This window comes from Chamaea fasciata, unplaced genomic scaffold, assembly GCF_029207755.1.
Source record: "Chamaea fasciata isolate MVZ Bird 193981 ecotype frontalis unplaced genomic scaffold, bChaFas1.0.hap1 SCAF_19, whole genome shotgun sequence".
NCBI lineage: Eukaryota > Metazoa > Chordata > Aves > Passeriformes > Sylviidae > Chamaea > Chamaea fasciata.
Window position 1 is genome coordinate 1,571,523 of NW_027094104.1, and position 14,905 is coordinate 1,586,427.

At 39.7% G+C, this 14,905-nt stretch overlaps 1 protein-coding gene across 1 annotated transcript in view; it reads left to right on the top strand.

Annotated features, from left to right (window-relative positions):
* Nucleotides 1-14,905, top strand: part of ANKFN1 (ankyrin repeat and fibronectin type III domain containing 1) — a 66,060-nt gene that overhangs the window by 8,453 nt on the left and 42,702 nt on the right. Inside the window, exons 4-6 of the mRNA XM_066200413.1 lie at nt 3,996-4,206; nt 9,128-9,322; nt 11,328-11,441. Coding sequence (XP_066056510.1) covers nt 3,996-4,206; nt 9,128-9,322; nt 11,328-11,441 — 520 coding nt within the window. The remainder of the gene's footprint in view (nt 1-3,995; nt 4,207-9,127; nt 9,323-11,327; nt 11,442-14,905) is intronic.

The window sequence follows — 14,905 nt, forward strand, 5'->3', positions numbered from 1 at the left end:
CCAGGATGCCTTTTGACTGTCTAGCACAGTTTGATGTGCTCTGCCATGGATGAGGGATGCACACATGACCAGTTGGAAAGGCCACATCACTGCTCCCACGATTATACACTCTTTGAAGTTACAAGACCTGCCAATGTATTTCAGCCTATTGCTTGTGTCTGAATCGCTCATTTGGAAAACCTGATATTTGCAATTTGGTCTTGTAGTTGTTTAGATTGGATGAAATAGCTTATAATATTCATGCTCTGTTTCTCATTTAAATCAGTGCAGCTTTTTCAATCAGATTTCTAATGAAATGAAGAAATAGAAATTTGCTTTTATTTTTTCCCTTTTGGTGAAACATTCTTGCCAACAGGTCAGTTGGCAAGAGTGTTTACGACAAATTAACTTAAACACGTGCTTAGATTCTGCTCAACAACTTACTGAGGGCCAAAATTTCCCAAATACTTCAGATATTTCATTTGGCAAGCAGAAGCCCAAAGATGCATTTTCAAAGGCACACTAGCAGGTCTGTCTAAATTGTGATAACTGAATCAAAAAAACCCAGTTTAAATCAAAGTTTTTAAAATAATTCAACAGCAATCTGACAGGTAAAATCTCTTAAGAGGGTGTGTGTGTGTGTGTGTGCATGTGTATATATCTTTAAAAAGGACCAAATGCTTTTGTCAGCCATAACTTCTGTTAATTTCAGCTATACTAGTGAAGTTAGCCATCTCTCTTTTATTATCATGTAATAATGAATTTTTGGTTTGTATAATGGAAGAAACTTAGGAGATATAGAACAAGATTTCCTGAGTTTCTCACATAATTGGAATTAAAGCCAAATAATGATACTGAGCACTTAGGGGAGCATTCTACAAATGCTAACTCATTTAACTTCTGTGCACAGATATAAAGCCAATTAAAAGAGTATTATTTATTCTGGTTTTAGGAAAGGGAAAACCATGTGTGCACCCAGTGCCACAGAAAGGAAAATGTGAAGGGAGAAATAACTACCTTCCTGTCCTGAGCGGGCATCACGGCCTTTCACTCAGTAATATCATCAACTTTACCTTTTTGTTCTACTCCCAGACTGCTTCCAAAAATGAGCTTAACTAAAAGAAATGCAGACCAATGCTGTCATTCAGTTTCCTTCAAAAAATTCCCCTTGTAATATGCTCTTGAATAATTCACTGCTAAATATATAGGGTTTCATAGCTGTGATCAGTTTCAAGAGTAATACGCTTTTGCTTGTTTTCTGACTGGATCAAAATGCAGATGGTTCTGAAGCACGATTATCCCGTATTCCCATAAACAACACTGTAGAGAAAGTTCCAATAACAGCAGGAAAAGAATTTGAAATGGATGTTAACAGTGATGAAATTAATGCTGTTTAGAATGCTGATACAGAAGAATTGGTGGGTGTATTTCTAGTGGAAGGTGTCCCTGTGTGTGGCAGGTTGTTGGGACAAGTTGATCTTTATGGTCCCTCCCCACCCAAAACAATCTCTGATTTTCTGACTTTACATTTCTAATAATTTCCATGAAAAAAGTCTATCTTTTCACAACTCTGCATCATAATAATGAAGTCTCATAGAGCGAAGAGCACAGCTTTCTTTTTCCTCTGTACTTTAAACCTCAGTGCTCTCTGTTGTTGAGTGCACAATACAGTGACATACAGCTGTTAAATCAATACCACTGTCGAGTGGAACTGAAGGCATACAGAAGTATCATACCAATAATTATTTTGTAATTAAAATTACTTAAAATTCTTTTAATCTCTAGCAAGAGCACTTCATCCCTTCAGGGTACAGGCAAAACACCGGAATAAGTGTAAGGTCTCTGATATCAAGATTATAAAGGTGTTGCATAAGCAAGACAGCAAAGGAGCTGCTGTGGAGATACTGGAAAGATAAGAAGTAGCCCTGCATTGCAGTAAAAATTTCTGACATTTTTAAAGTTTTCTCTCATAATAAGACAAATATGTGCTGTCTTCCTTTCTAAAATTTTCTGGACACGCGCTCTGCCTAATGACAGTGTATGTCCTTACACACATTTTTTTATCTTGAACAGAGGAGTTAAAAAAGAATGACAAATAGAGCTGCTTGCCATTCAACTGTCCCTTTTTCTGAGATTTTTATCTTATACCAACCCTGGAGTGTGGCCTAAGTATTTGATTATAAAATTAAACCTGAATCTCACCATCTGAAGAAAAGTCTAAACCCAAGAATGTGACAGACCCCCATGATTAGTGCTGATGTTTAAGCCATGTCTTTTATTCTGCATGGAAACCTACAGACAAAATATTTCTCTAGCATGAGCTGTTTTGTATTTCAGTGTCTACAGGGTAGATTCCCAAGTCAGCACTACTGACCCAGATTTGTTTTATTGCTGCATACCTCATGTCATCCTTAGATTGTCATCTTAATGTAAGTTTCTCATTTCTTCATCTTGGTAGTTTGAGGTAAAGGGCATCTTCTGTACATTTGTCCTCCTGTTCTGCTGATCCCCAATATTCAGCACAGAAGAGGTCTGTACTAAAACTTTTAGTTAACATCACCTTTGCAATTTCTTAGTGTGGTACCAATATTTCACATGCTAAGAGTAGACCTGAAGACCCCTGTCAGGCTTGAAAATTTCTGAAGACACTTCTACCTTCAAACACACTGAGAAGAAAAAGGCCCCGTAGAACTGATCAGATTCCAAGGAGGAGCTGGGACTGCAGTTTCCAGAACTGCTTGGAAACCCTTAGTCCATTTGTTTTATGAGTAGACAAAAGATGTTCCAGAAGATCAGTGTTGTTTTTCTGAGAGCAAACTTGGACATGAATATGCCCAATGAAACTATATCGATTTAAAAAAGAAAATGAAATTTTAGAGTGGTTGAAGTGTTAACTTCTAATCACAGTAGAAAATGGTTTCAATTCAATATTTATTTCATAGAATAAAGAGGGCATTCTGTGATGAGAATTTTCTCAGTGCTCCCTCCCTGTGGTTTTGGGACACGGGGAGCTGGTTTACGCTACGTATCTGAATCTGTGCTCTGAGCCCTCCTTGCCTTGCTGGGCCTCTTGCTCCTGCTATTTCATTCCAAAGAGGGAAAAACCCATCAGGTAATTATGGCAATGGGACACTGGGAGAGAATTTAAAGAATCTTGGCACATAACTTGTCATTACTGCAGGCTCCAGAAGGATGTTCTCATAAAAGAAACCGGCAGGCCCTGCTACTCTCCTGCACCTGCTTCTCCCTAGCTCAATTAAGAAACAACAGGGGCCTTTGTATTGTGCCATTCTTTTATCTCCTCGACATTGGTAAGGAAAAGGTTCAGTGGTTCCCCCTGCCTCAGACTTGGTGCCGTGGAAGTTCCCAGGTTTGGCTGCTTGTGCTCTCTGCTGCTCAGACATGCACACTGGACAGTCCATTTTTTCAGTCCCATTTCTACTTCTGTTTTTAAGGCCTATAAATTTCAAAGTTTCTTCTCATTACGACTTAAATGCAATAATATGGGCACCTAGAAATAACCGAGGTGGTAAAATGAACATGCTGGCTGACACTGGAACTGGGAGGGGTTTTCTGCAGAATTGCTTGTTTGATTTGGATTTTTATCCCCTGATTGTAGTTTTCAGCTTGAAATTTTGAGTTTGAGTTTGAAAAACTCAGTAGTCCAAGGCTCTGCCAAAATTGTAGTGTATCATCCAGTTTCACACTGCAAACATAATGTTGCTCATATAGTTTGATTACAGGACAGATGTCTAAAGAAGAATGTGTTTGGTTCATATGGCTCTGAATTTCACTTGAAAATTCCCACAGATATGAAGCAATTTCAAGCACTCCAGGGGAAGACCAAGCTCAATTCTGCTGCAAACATTTGCCATGCTTCAAGCTGAGCCCAAGTTGGGGCTGAAGGAGCAGTATTTTATTTTGAGGAGCAATTTCACAAAACTCAATTTTTCTCTATTTTTAAAGTGCTAACATATGAAAAGTTTTACTAAATTTCTGTCTTTATTGACACACAGAATTTCCAGTGCAATGAAGCCATGTTTGAGGCCGTAGAGCAGCAGGACCTGGATGCTGTTCAGATTCTTCTTTATCAATACACACTGGAGGAACTGGACCTGAACACACCGAACAGCGAGGGACTCACTCCTTTGGATATTGCCATTTTGACGAACAATGTCCCCATTGCCAGGACCCTTCTACACGTCGGAGCAAAGGAAAGCCCACACTGTAAGTAAAGGACACAGATTGACTTAGAGAATTGCTTGTATGAGATCAATTCTGCTGTTGTTAGGGAAAATCAAATACAGGACACACAAAAATTGCCTGGTTTTATTGTAAGGCTGATTATAACAAGAGTGCTGGAGAATATCTGCAGCAATATCTGCTCGTTGAATATGTGCTCAGTAGATCTTTTTTGTTCTCTGTCTCAGACACACCAACTAATGAATCAGGTTGAGCTTCTAATGTGATTAACACCGGAGCAGCTGGGTTAATAGCAATTTTGAGAAAAAATCTTTAAAAATATAGCAACAGGAACTCAGGGATTCAAGGATCATGGTCTGAAATGCAGAGTTTGTCATCAAAAATGAAAGGATGATGGGTTGTCTAGACTTCGCTTTATTTCGATTATCCTTTTGATTTTGGCTATGCTGCCTTCAGGAGGCCAGTTGTATTGAAATCTATTACTTCCACTCCCCACAGACCCCTTACTACTGGTCTTCAAATGGCCTAAAATCCCACTTAAATGAGAATTTCAAAGTTCTACAGAACCAGAGAAAACCTAAACACAAAACAGACTTTCTCACTTTACTGGAATACCAATATTGCTTATAACTACATATTGTAGTTATAAAACTTCTTTGTATTCCTTCATGGGCCTTTTTATGCCCAGTTTGTGGGTTGGAGGGTGACTTACCAACCCAATTAATCAACCATATACCATGACACAAACTCTGACGCCTTACGTGGGTCTAAAAATACCCCGATGTAAGAGAATTTGTTTTAAACTGTCAATGCCTATATTTAGGACATTCCCAGCAAGGCTATAATGAGACTGTGTTTGAGGGGTTCGGCCACTGCAGACTCTGCCATTAATTTGAAGTTAGTTAAATTAACAACATTTAGTGCTGGCATGTCAATCTCAGTGCTCCAGGAAATTGCACCTTGAGGCTACTAACATTGCCAGTTTTTTCACTGGAGAGTGTGTGTGCATGTGCATGTTGAGTTTTTTTGCCAGACCCTCAGTGTTGGTACACCTTTATTGCTTTTCTATATCCACAGCACTTATATTATCATTTATTCTGGCCTCCTTTAACCTTCCCTGGAGATTTTTGCATAGTGTAGCTGCTCAGTGAAAAGAGTTTTTTAGTTTTATATTTATTTGTTTATTTTTCTGTCATGGTTCATGACTGAGGCTTTAAAAAAAAAGTGTGACAGCATTTAGAGTACATGATTGACTGCTGAAGCAACATTCATTAACCATGACAAATCTAGAGGAAAACACAGTCTTGAGTGTTCTAAACAGCAGTAAAAAAGACTAAACTAATTTTTCATTGACCTCATCTGTAAATAAATGTAGTCTGATGGCAAGCAGGGGCAATCATAAATTAGTATTCATTTCCTGTAATTAATGCAAACATGCCTATGAACACAGAGAATATGAATATATAACCACCTCATTTCCATTTCAAAATATACCCACCAAATTTCCACTTCACTTATCTTGATTTTTAGTTTTTCTGATTGAAATAATGGATGGAATATTCTCAGTAAAAAGCAAATGATCATTTTGTTTGAGTTTCTTACCTGAAGGGTTTGCAGTGGCTCTTTGAAAGCAAAACACAAAAAGTTATTTTCAGCCCTCAAAACAAAGGTTCACAGCATCTTTTTTGCATGGCTTCACTCTTGTGGAACTGATGGCAGTCACTTTCTATTTTCTCCAGACTTTCTGCTCTGCTTTCCATACTCAACCAACCCTGTTCAAATTAAATCCTGTTTCTATCATCTCAGGGCTGCAGGAACATAATCCAGCACCCAGCAGGAGCATTTTCATTTCTCTGTGGTGGGCAATTGAGCGAGACTTCCACAGGCTGAATGGGAGGGTAAAATCCTGACTCACCCAGACTTGGGACTGGACACAGCATCTCTTAATGTGATTAGAAGTATACAAGACAGATGCACAGAGCTGGGAGAAGGCTAAATAGAGGAATTCCTCATTCCAAGTGCACACAAAAAGCTTCCTTCACAGAAAACCTTTGCTCTTCCACCGTATATATTAGCTGCAGTGATCCAGCTGAAATCTCATTATAGCCTCTAACCTAACTCTGTAGAAAAGAGGATCTGGAAGACAGATAGCTTCCATCTGTATCACCTGGATTTCTGCCTGGAACAGCAGCAGATAAAGCAATAGAAAGTAAAACCATGATCTTCATCTCCACATGGAACTCAGATTGTATAAATCTCAACAGGAACCCAACATCTTTAAAAACAAAGTAACTAAGATCAGAGAGTGCAGCATTTTAAATATTAATTTAGTTGGGGAGAAGACAAAGTGTTATCTTTTCAGTTACTATTATTCATCATATACTCATGGTTTGGTTTGTTCATGTGAACCCAAATAAAAGTAAGATTAAAATTCCCACTGGCTGATTGGACACGTTTCCAGGACTCAGCAAATGTGGATCTGAACCTTGATTAAACAGATAGAGCCAGATCCTTAGTGAGAACTTGAACCAATGCCAATTCTCAACCACCTGAAGCTCTGGCACATAAAATCTCCTTCCTCAATCCTGTTGTGCTATCAGATGTGTTGCATGTTTATTGTAGGTATGGATCCAGGAAACCCTATCACCTCTGGCCTCCCAGTAAACAACAGTTCTGAGGATGCCAGCAGGTTCCAGGGAGCCTGGCCATATGTCCCTGATGTCCATATGAGGAATGATCAAACTTAAGAAGGATGGCTTCAAGCCAGCTTCTGAAAGCAAAGTCTTAGAGACAAACATGCTTCAAAAACAACCCTTTGGATGTCAGAGGTGTTGAGTAATTCTTTGTTCTCCTGTGGCTGTAAAGATGCCAGGGCACTTTTCACATCAGTAGGATTATTCTTAGACTCTGCTAAACTCTGGCTGTCATACTGTTATGAGACAGAGGCAAAAGTTAAAATGAGAGGTTCAGACTGGATGAAACAAACACCTTTCCACTATAAGCACAGTGAAGCAGTGGAACAGTCTCCATCCATCCTGGGAAGTTTTCAAGACCAGACTGGATAATGCCTTCAGTAACTCAGTCTGACCTCCTGGCTGAACCTGTTTTGAAGACGATTGGTCTAGAGAAGGTCCTTTCCAATCTAGTTTCCCTCATTCGATCCCAGTTTAGAAATAACACATTCATATCCGCATACATATTTGCTCCTGTGGTGTTTTGGTGTCAGAAACCTGTCAGAGTTTTGGTGCTTTGTATGGTACAGTTTGATTTTTTCCGAAATGTCTGCTGCTCCTGACTTGTGCAAGTGAATGACGGGTTCAGTCTATGTAAGATTCCTGCTGCTCCTGTGAAAGACTTGGGGCAACCAAGAGCCTGCCTGTCCCTACTTAGCAATTCCCCACGGTTGCTAAGAAAAGCCACATGTGCTAGGGCACTGATTTTAGGAAAAAGAGGCCCTTTAAATTAAGGCTGTCTCAGAGCTCTTCTGCAAAAACACCAGACACCAGAGTTAGTTTCTGTGATTTCAGAATTCCTTCTTTTGTACACGGTTTCCTCTATATTGAACACCAAATCAGCACTTAGATTTCTATTCAATCAAAGATCTTTGAAAGTCCACCTTTACAAACAGCAGATTGAACAATTTTAGGCTAAGACCCACTCTGAAAATAGGACTTCGTTCACCACATTTCACTGTACATTCAAGGGGCTTGTTTAGGGACTTGGGTTAAAATCAAACCTGTTCTAGTTTGTAATCTGTGTGATCTTCATTTTCACCTTGATGTAGCCCGCAGTAGTTCACACAGAAAATCTGAACTGCTAAACATCAAAATAAAATAATTCTGAGCACTGGAGGAAAAAAATCTCCACGTGTCAAGCCACTCACTGCCTGTCAGAGGACTAATTAAGTCTCACATGGACAAAACTGTGGCACAAAAAACTGGAGAGATCCATTCTCTACCAGCCATGGACCTGAGGCACAAAAATTCGTCATTTTGCCAATTAGATCTCTTCTCATTTGTAGAAGTTTATATATTGTGTTTGTAACCAGTACAATCTTCTTCTTCTTCTTTTATGTAAATTTATGATTTTATGTCAAAGCAGAGGTCAGAGAGGTTAGTATTTTAGCTTGGTTTTCATATTCCAACTTAAAACAGGTATGCAATTTCAGTCTACTTCAAAGATTTTTAAGCATATGAGAAATACCGGAGGAAAAAATGTGGTGAATTTATTCGTGCTGTGAATGTAATTTAAACGACCCAATCTTTAAACAGTATAATCGCCATTGCTCTGACCCACCTGATGGCAAGACAATATCTGGAAGGCAGAGTGTGCGAGGGTTTGACCTTACAGGTGTGTAATAGTTTGAAAGCCAACCAGTGGGAGATCCCAAGCCAGAAATACAATTTAATAGGAAAATTCAAATGAGTGACAGAGTCAGAATACATCCTGACACTCTGTAGGTCAGGTAGCAGTCTGATTAAATAGTGGCTGCAGTCCTCTTGGAGTTACAGATGTGGTTCTGTTGAAGCAGTCATCCTGTAAAAGGGTTTGATCTTCCTCTGAAGGTCCAGCGGTGGTTATGGATGTCCTGTCCTCTGAGAAGGCTGAGGCTGCCTGTGGTGTTCCACACCTCAGGTTATATACAGGTAGGAATTAAATACACACTTCAGATTATATACAGGTTCCTCCCCCTGGGCAGAGCATCCCACAATGGGATGATGTAGTTTCATCAGTGATGCAGTGAAGCTTGATGGCCCATTAACAGAAGATATCCCCTGGAGTCATCAGGGATGTGTTGTGGAGATAAGAAGCACTGGCCCACCTGGTTTTAATAGCTCGTGAAGATTGTGATAGAATACATACTTTCGATACACACATACATCTTATATTGTGACCTAAGACAACATTTTGCCAAGCACTTCCTATTTTCCCCTTTTCCTGGCAGTTGTGACCGTGGAGAGCAGGTCTGTGCACCTGAGCACACTGGTGCAGGAGGCCCAGCAGAGAGTGATGGAATTGTCTGCACAAGCAGTGAGTGAAGGGCTGGGCACAGACAGCAGCGAGAGGGAGAAGCAGCTCAAGGGCTGGGAGTGGAGGGCCAGGCTCTACCAGCGCATGAAGGCCGGCTACGAGCATGCCCGTGAGTACGCTGCCCTTTTCTCAACCTGGAAATGGAACTCGAGGTAATTTTAGTGAGGAGGTAATATAAAAGAGGATCTCTATTTGAAGGCCTTCAGGGGCAGTTATGGAAAGATGTCCACAAAAGCCCACCCCTACAGGGATGAGGACATTTTTATAGGTTTTAGGAAATTAACATAATGGATAAAAAGCACCAATTAGGAGGCAAGTGGTGATGCAGTGCAGGTCAAGCCTCTTCTCTGAAGTCCTCCCCTCTGCACTAGCTGTGCTCTGTCCATGAAAATGTATCTTGAAGAGTTGTTCTCAACCTTGGTTCCCAGGAAGAACCAAGACAGCATTAGGGCCCTGCACCTCCTGGAGCTTGGAGCTCTGGAATTTCTTTTGTCTTTCTGCTTAAGGGAAGGCTATGGAAAAGTACTGGGAAAACTAGCTACTAATACAATAGGCTACAGAGCTACAAATATATGTGTGAAAAATACAGAGAACATATAAAAGGAAAAAAGCAAAAACCAAATGGCAGCAAGTACAGGGAAACAGTGAGATTCCAGACAGGAATCTGCAGCTGAGAACCCTCTTCAGAGATGCTGATCCTTACGGCACTGCTGTGGAGAGGGAGGAGGTTGGGGTGGGGAAACCGAGGCACAAAGGTGAAATGGCCTTTCCAAGAGGGAGAAGGAAATGGGTGTCAGAACAATAAAGGGCCAAACATCAGAGAGCAACAAGCACATGGCTGCATAAAATAAATAAGACATCCAACACTGCAACTCTGTTCAGGATGCAATGATTCTGCCCTGCTTCTCTCTCTTCACATTTACTACTGAATCTCATTTAACATGTTCAGAATTTTAAGCAGGATACTATATAACAACATAGAAATAGGCAGGAAGAGGGATGGGGACATTGGCCTTTTCTCTGTTGTAATTTGTTTATTTTTCAAAAGAAATTACTATTTTGGAATGGGATTGTTCTAAATATTTGATCAAGCTGTGAAATTTCATTTTGCAAATAAGTATTGTGAAAATTTAACCTTTATTTTGGTGAGCACTAATCTTAATTTTGCTATCCATTTCATCACCACAGCCACAAATTGAGTCACTTTAAACAGTTGCACAAATGAGTCTGTATCCAAATTAAATGGGAATTTGGGTCCAAATGAAGGAGTAAACAGGCCTGAATTGTTCCTTGACACGTGAATCTTTTAACTGTATCCTATGTGATGAAATACAATCATTGCCATGAACATTTTTACAACCCTCTTTATATAAATGTGCTTACAAATAATTTTCTCTAATTTATTGTACGCTAAGGTAATTTCTTCAAGACAGATGTAGTGCTCCTTCTCTTAGATACTAAACACAGGAAATACAGAAGTAGTGGAAGTTATTCTACTGATGTTTTAAATCAATCCCAGCAGTAAGTCATGACATTTTGTGTTTGATTTCTGAATTGAGTCTGATTAATATTCCACAAATTAAGCTTTTTTTTCCCCCCCTTTTCTTTTTTAAACAAAAATGTTAGTCCTCAGTTGAAAACTGTATTTTGAAACTATTACACCAAAACAATTGTGGAGTTTGAAATTTTTGAATCCAAATAACATAAGGATGTTTCCCGGTTTTTGATAAATTTGAGTTTGTTAGTGAAACCATAAAGGTTTCATTAGCATTTTGTGGTTTTGCCCTTTCTCTCTCCTCCTATCCATGCCAAGAGATTTCTAAGGGCTTTTCACTGACATAATTAGCATGAATCTGTTTTATTGGGTTACATATATGCAGGAAGATATTTTTAACCGAAAAGGAGCCAAAACCCATGATAGAAACAAATGGTGTCTCCAGGATATTGTTAGCAGGGGCACTAATTAAAATGCTCAAAAGGCAGAAAACACAAACACCTATAACCCGAAGCTCACAATTGCAGGGTGATTTTCAGTGGGTTCTTTGAAGACTCGGGAACATTGTTTGAATAGGATTTGTTGTGCTGAAGAGCTGATGTTTTCTCTTCTCTCCCAGGAGCCCCCGAGGCGCCAACCAATGTCTGTCTCATGGTAACGAGCAGTACATCACTCACTGTCACCTTCCAAGAACCCCTCAGTGTCAACTCAGCTGTGGTGACCAAGTATAAAGGTACTGGATTTAGACATCTTTCATTCCCCTAACAATGTACAAAAAATTTGACGGCTGTATGGCAAAGGTACTTATCTACAAGAGATTATTTTATGATGCAAGTAGTGTTTAAATGTAATTATTTTCCCAGTAAACAGACATAGAAGTGGAATTTACTTGTAAGATTACCCAAGGACAAAATTTTTATTTTAAAAAAAAAAAAAAGAAAAAAAAAAATAAATTAACGAAAAGCTTTCTCCATGAGTGCTTTGAAGAAGTTTGCTTGACTCACTGTGGTTAAGACATCAGCTCAATGACTGGGTTGAGATGAGCAGTTACAAAACACAAACTAACTTTTGGTGCCTGTGGGCTCCTGAAACCATGTGTATCCTTGTAAAAGCCAAACCCACACCATCATTCCTTAAAGGAATGCCTCTGGAAGCTGAAACTTCTGGCACAGGCATCATACAGCCCAATTAATTAGCTATTCCAGGGCTGCCACATCATTCTTGGAAGAGTGATACATTTGGGGTGGCACCAGTTAGTTGCAAAGTGGAATGAATAAGAAAATGCTTCCATCTGAATAGCCCTGTTGAATAGAGATGGTTTTAAAACAGAATTTCTGTTCCACAGGAAATTCCAACATTAAGAAAAAAAGCGACTTTTATTGAAGATTAGAACAAAAATGAGAATTTTTTAAATTTCCTGCTTAAAGGAACTTTCAGGTTTTCTACAATCTTTGGAACAGTAAGTTCTTTAGTGTTAAGCAGAGCAATCCACAGCCTCCAACTTCCAGTGGGAATCCTCCCGCAGGTCAAGGGACTGGGGATCTGAAGCCTCCTTGGCTCTGCCCAGGGCAGTGAAGGAGTGGGAACCTGAAAGTCCTCTTAGTTATTTCCCCCATTTTCTCCCTTCATGCACCCCGCTGTGTTTGTTTCTTTGTATTAATCATTAAGAACTCCTTTCAGAGGTACCTAAACCTAAAATTTCCACACTCACAGCCGGAACCATCCTGCCTCTGTGGTGGTGAGTGTGTTTCGTGTTTCCATGGGTGGGTGTCCCAGGGGTGGGTTCAACAGGAGAGATTCAGAAAGACTCCATCCCTCGAGGGTCCAGCAGCTCCTGGATCTCTTCCAAAGGTGGGACATGCAGTGCACAAGCTCCACTGCCATCAGCACAAGCTCCCAAAGTGCTACAGAAGCTTATTTTGGAAAAGGCACATTCTCTCTTTCCTCCTCCAGCTTCTGGTTACAGATTCCACTCATCACTGGCTGTGCCCAGCAAAATAATTTTTTACATTCTATGAAAAAAAAAAAAACCCCTACCTCCCAGATACCACTGAGGCCATCAAAGTGATAATGCCCTGAGAGCCTCAGTAGAAGGCAAATTACTGTATTACACCTAGTCAGCTGTGCAGTGCTACAGGAAGTGTGATTTTCAAAAACATCAAAGCCCTTTAGAAGCCTAAATCTAATTTTCAGCAATGGGTTGTGTTGCCAGGAAACTAAGTTTCATTTAAGAGCTTCCCACTGCCTGATTTACTTGTGAAAACAATACTTGGGCTCCTAAAACACCAAAGTTTTCTAGAAAATAACCGACTGTTCTTTGTAATAGTTGTATTTTAAATAACCCGGAAACATTGTCCACCCTCTAATTACAATGACTCGTGGTATTTTCACAGGAAAGCAAATTACCAAACAGAGCTGATTTTTAAAAATAATTTTGTGAAGGTTGCAGTATTTTTCTCTTGGGGATTCATTTGGGTTGAGCCTGGTTTGTACCATGTCAGTGGTGTCCTGTTTTCGATAAGCACAGCAGTCAGAGAAATTTAATCCAACCTGACCTCACTTTCTGATCAGACCAGGTAGCACTGCCCTGTATTTTGAACTACCCTCACTCCTGATCATTTTATGCTTTATCAAGTTGACAGTTAGTCTTGCCAGAATATTCTTTTTAAATCCTTTGTCCCAGGAGACTTGCATATTTACGGTTAGATAAAAAGAAAGATCATTAATAGCTCCTTTTGGTGACTTTCAGGAATTAATTAAGCACTGGTTGTAGGATTGTTTATTACATTATGGAGTGAGATTCTTTGTGCTACTTTGAGGGGTCATAAAATGAACCTTTCAAATGATCACTTGCAAGAATGATTAGAACCAGCTAGCAATTACTAGCCCTGAAAGGAGAGCTTGATAACAAAGTGTGAGGATTGTTTTAGTCAGATATACAAACCTCCTGTCCAGAAAACCACTCAGGCATTTTGCTAATTCAGAAACAAAACAAACAGACAAACAAACAAACAAAGGCCATTAAGGTGTTTTTTTCCCCCTCAATACTTTACCATTTCTTTTTCTAAGAAAATTAAAATTCAAGAGCTTTTGCAACACTCTTTAGGGAATACCTGCTCATTAACAGAAACTAATAATGTTCTTTTCTCTGGACCTGAACTATGGGAATAAAATATTGACATCAATTCTGTTCGATTTAGTTTAGTTCCCTAAAAACAGTGGAAAAACTGCCAATTCAATTTTTCTGGTGTCATCTTTCTTTTTCTTTTTTCTTTTCTTTTTTTTTTTTTTTTAATGTATTTTTTCCAAAGCTTTATTTGCCCAAATGTCTTTTAGAAACCGGGCTTGGAACATTATCTAACTGTCTGCTGTTTTCCTGTGTGTGATCTTTTCCCTTGTTAGCTGTATAACTTACAAATAATCATACAGGAGAATAATACTTTGCACTCACTCTCTAACCACTAAAACCATCTCACTTCATTAGGAGATTTAATTTTAACCACACACAGTGAATGGGTATTGACTTTGGTGTCCCAGCTGGATGGCAGCTCAGTGACTGCATTCTGTTCAGCCATTGCTTTAAGGAGCCAGAGTATTCTTTACTTCCTCTCCTGGATTGTTGTTTAATGTTGCAGGCACCATCCTAATGGCTCCCTTCAGTTTCCCTCTGGAGAAGGCTGCAGCGTGGTGGTGGCTGATGTGAAATGATTCCTAAGTATATTGTAACTTAGTAAAGTGTTTTGAGGCTGGAAGCAGACAGGCATGGCATAAATCAATAATAAAAGTAATAATCTGCTCCATGCTAGAGAATGACTCAAAGCCAGAGACACCTCACCCCAGCCAGTTTTAGGAAGGATGTGAGGCATCACTGTAATATTGAGAATAAAAACCCCTGCCCTTGGCTAATTGTGCCCTAGAGCCAAACTTCACATCCCACCATGGAAGTACTTAGGACCTGCTTTAGTTTTACATCTTTGAAAACACAATGAAAACATTCCATGTTGGCATACGAAACGACTTGTCACTGTTGGAAGCCGGGGAGAGCTTTCTGTTTACACCACCACACTGGTACTGCAGGATGTTTTGTTATCCCAGAGCTGCACCGCTGCAACCATCTCAACGAAAAATTCCCCGCAGCAGCATAATCCAGACAGACAGCACTCAGCTCTCAGGGACATCCCACTGGAGACGGGCAGC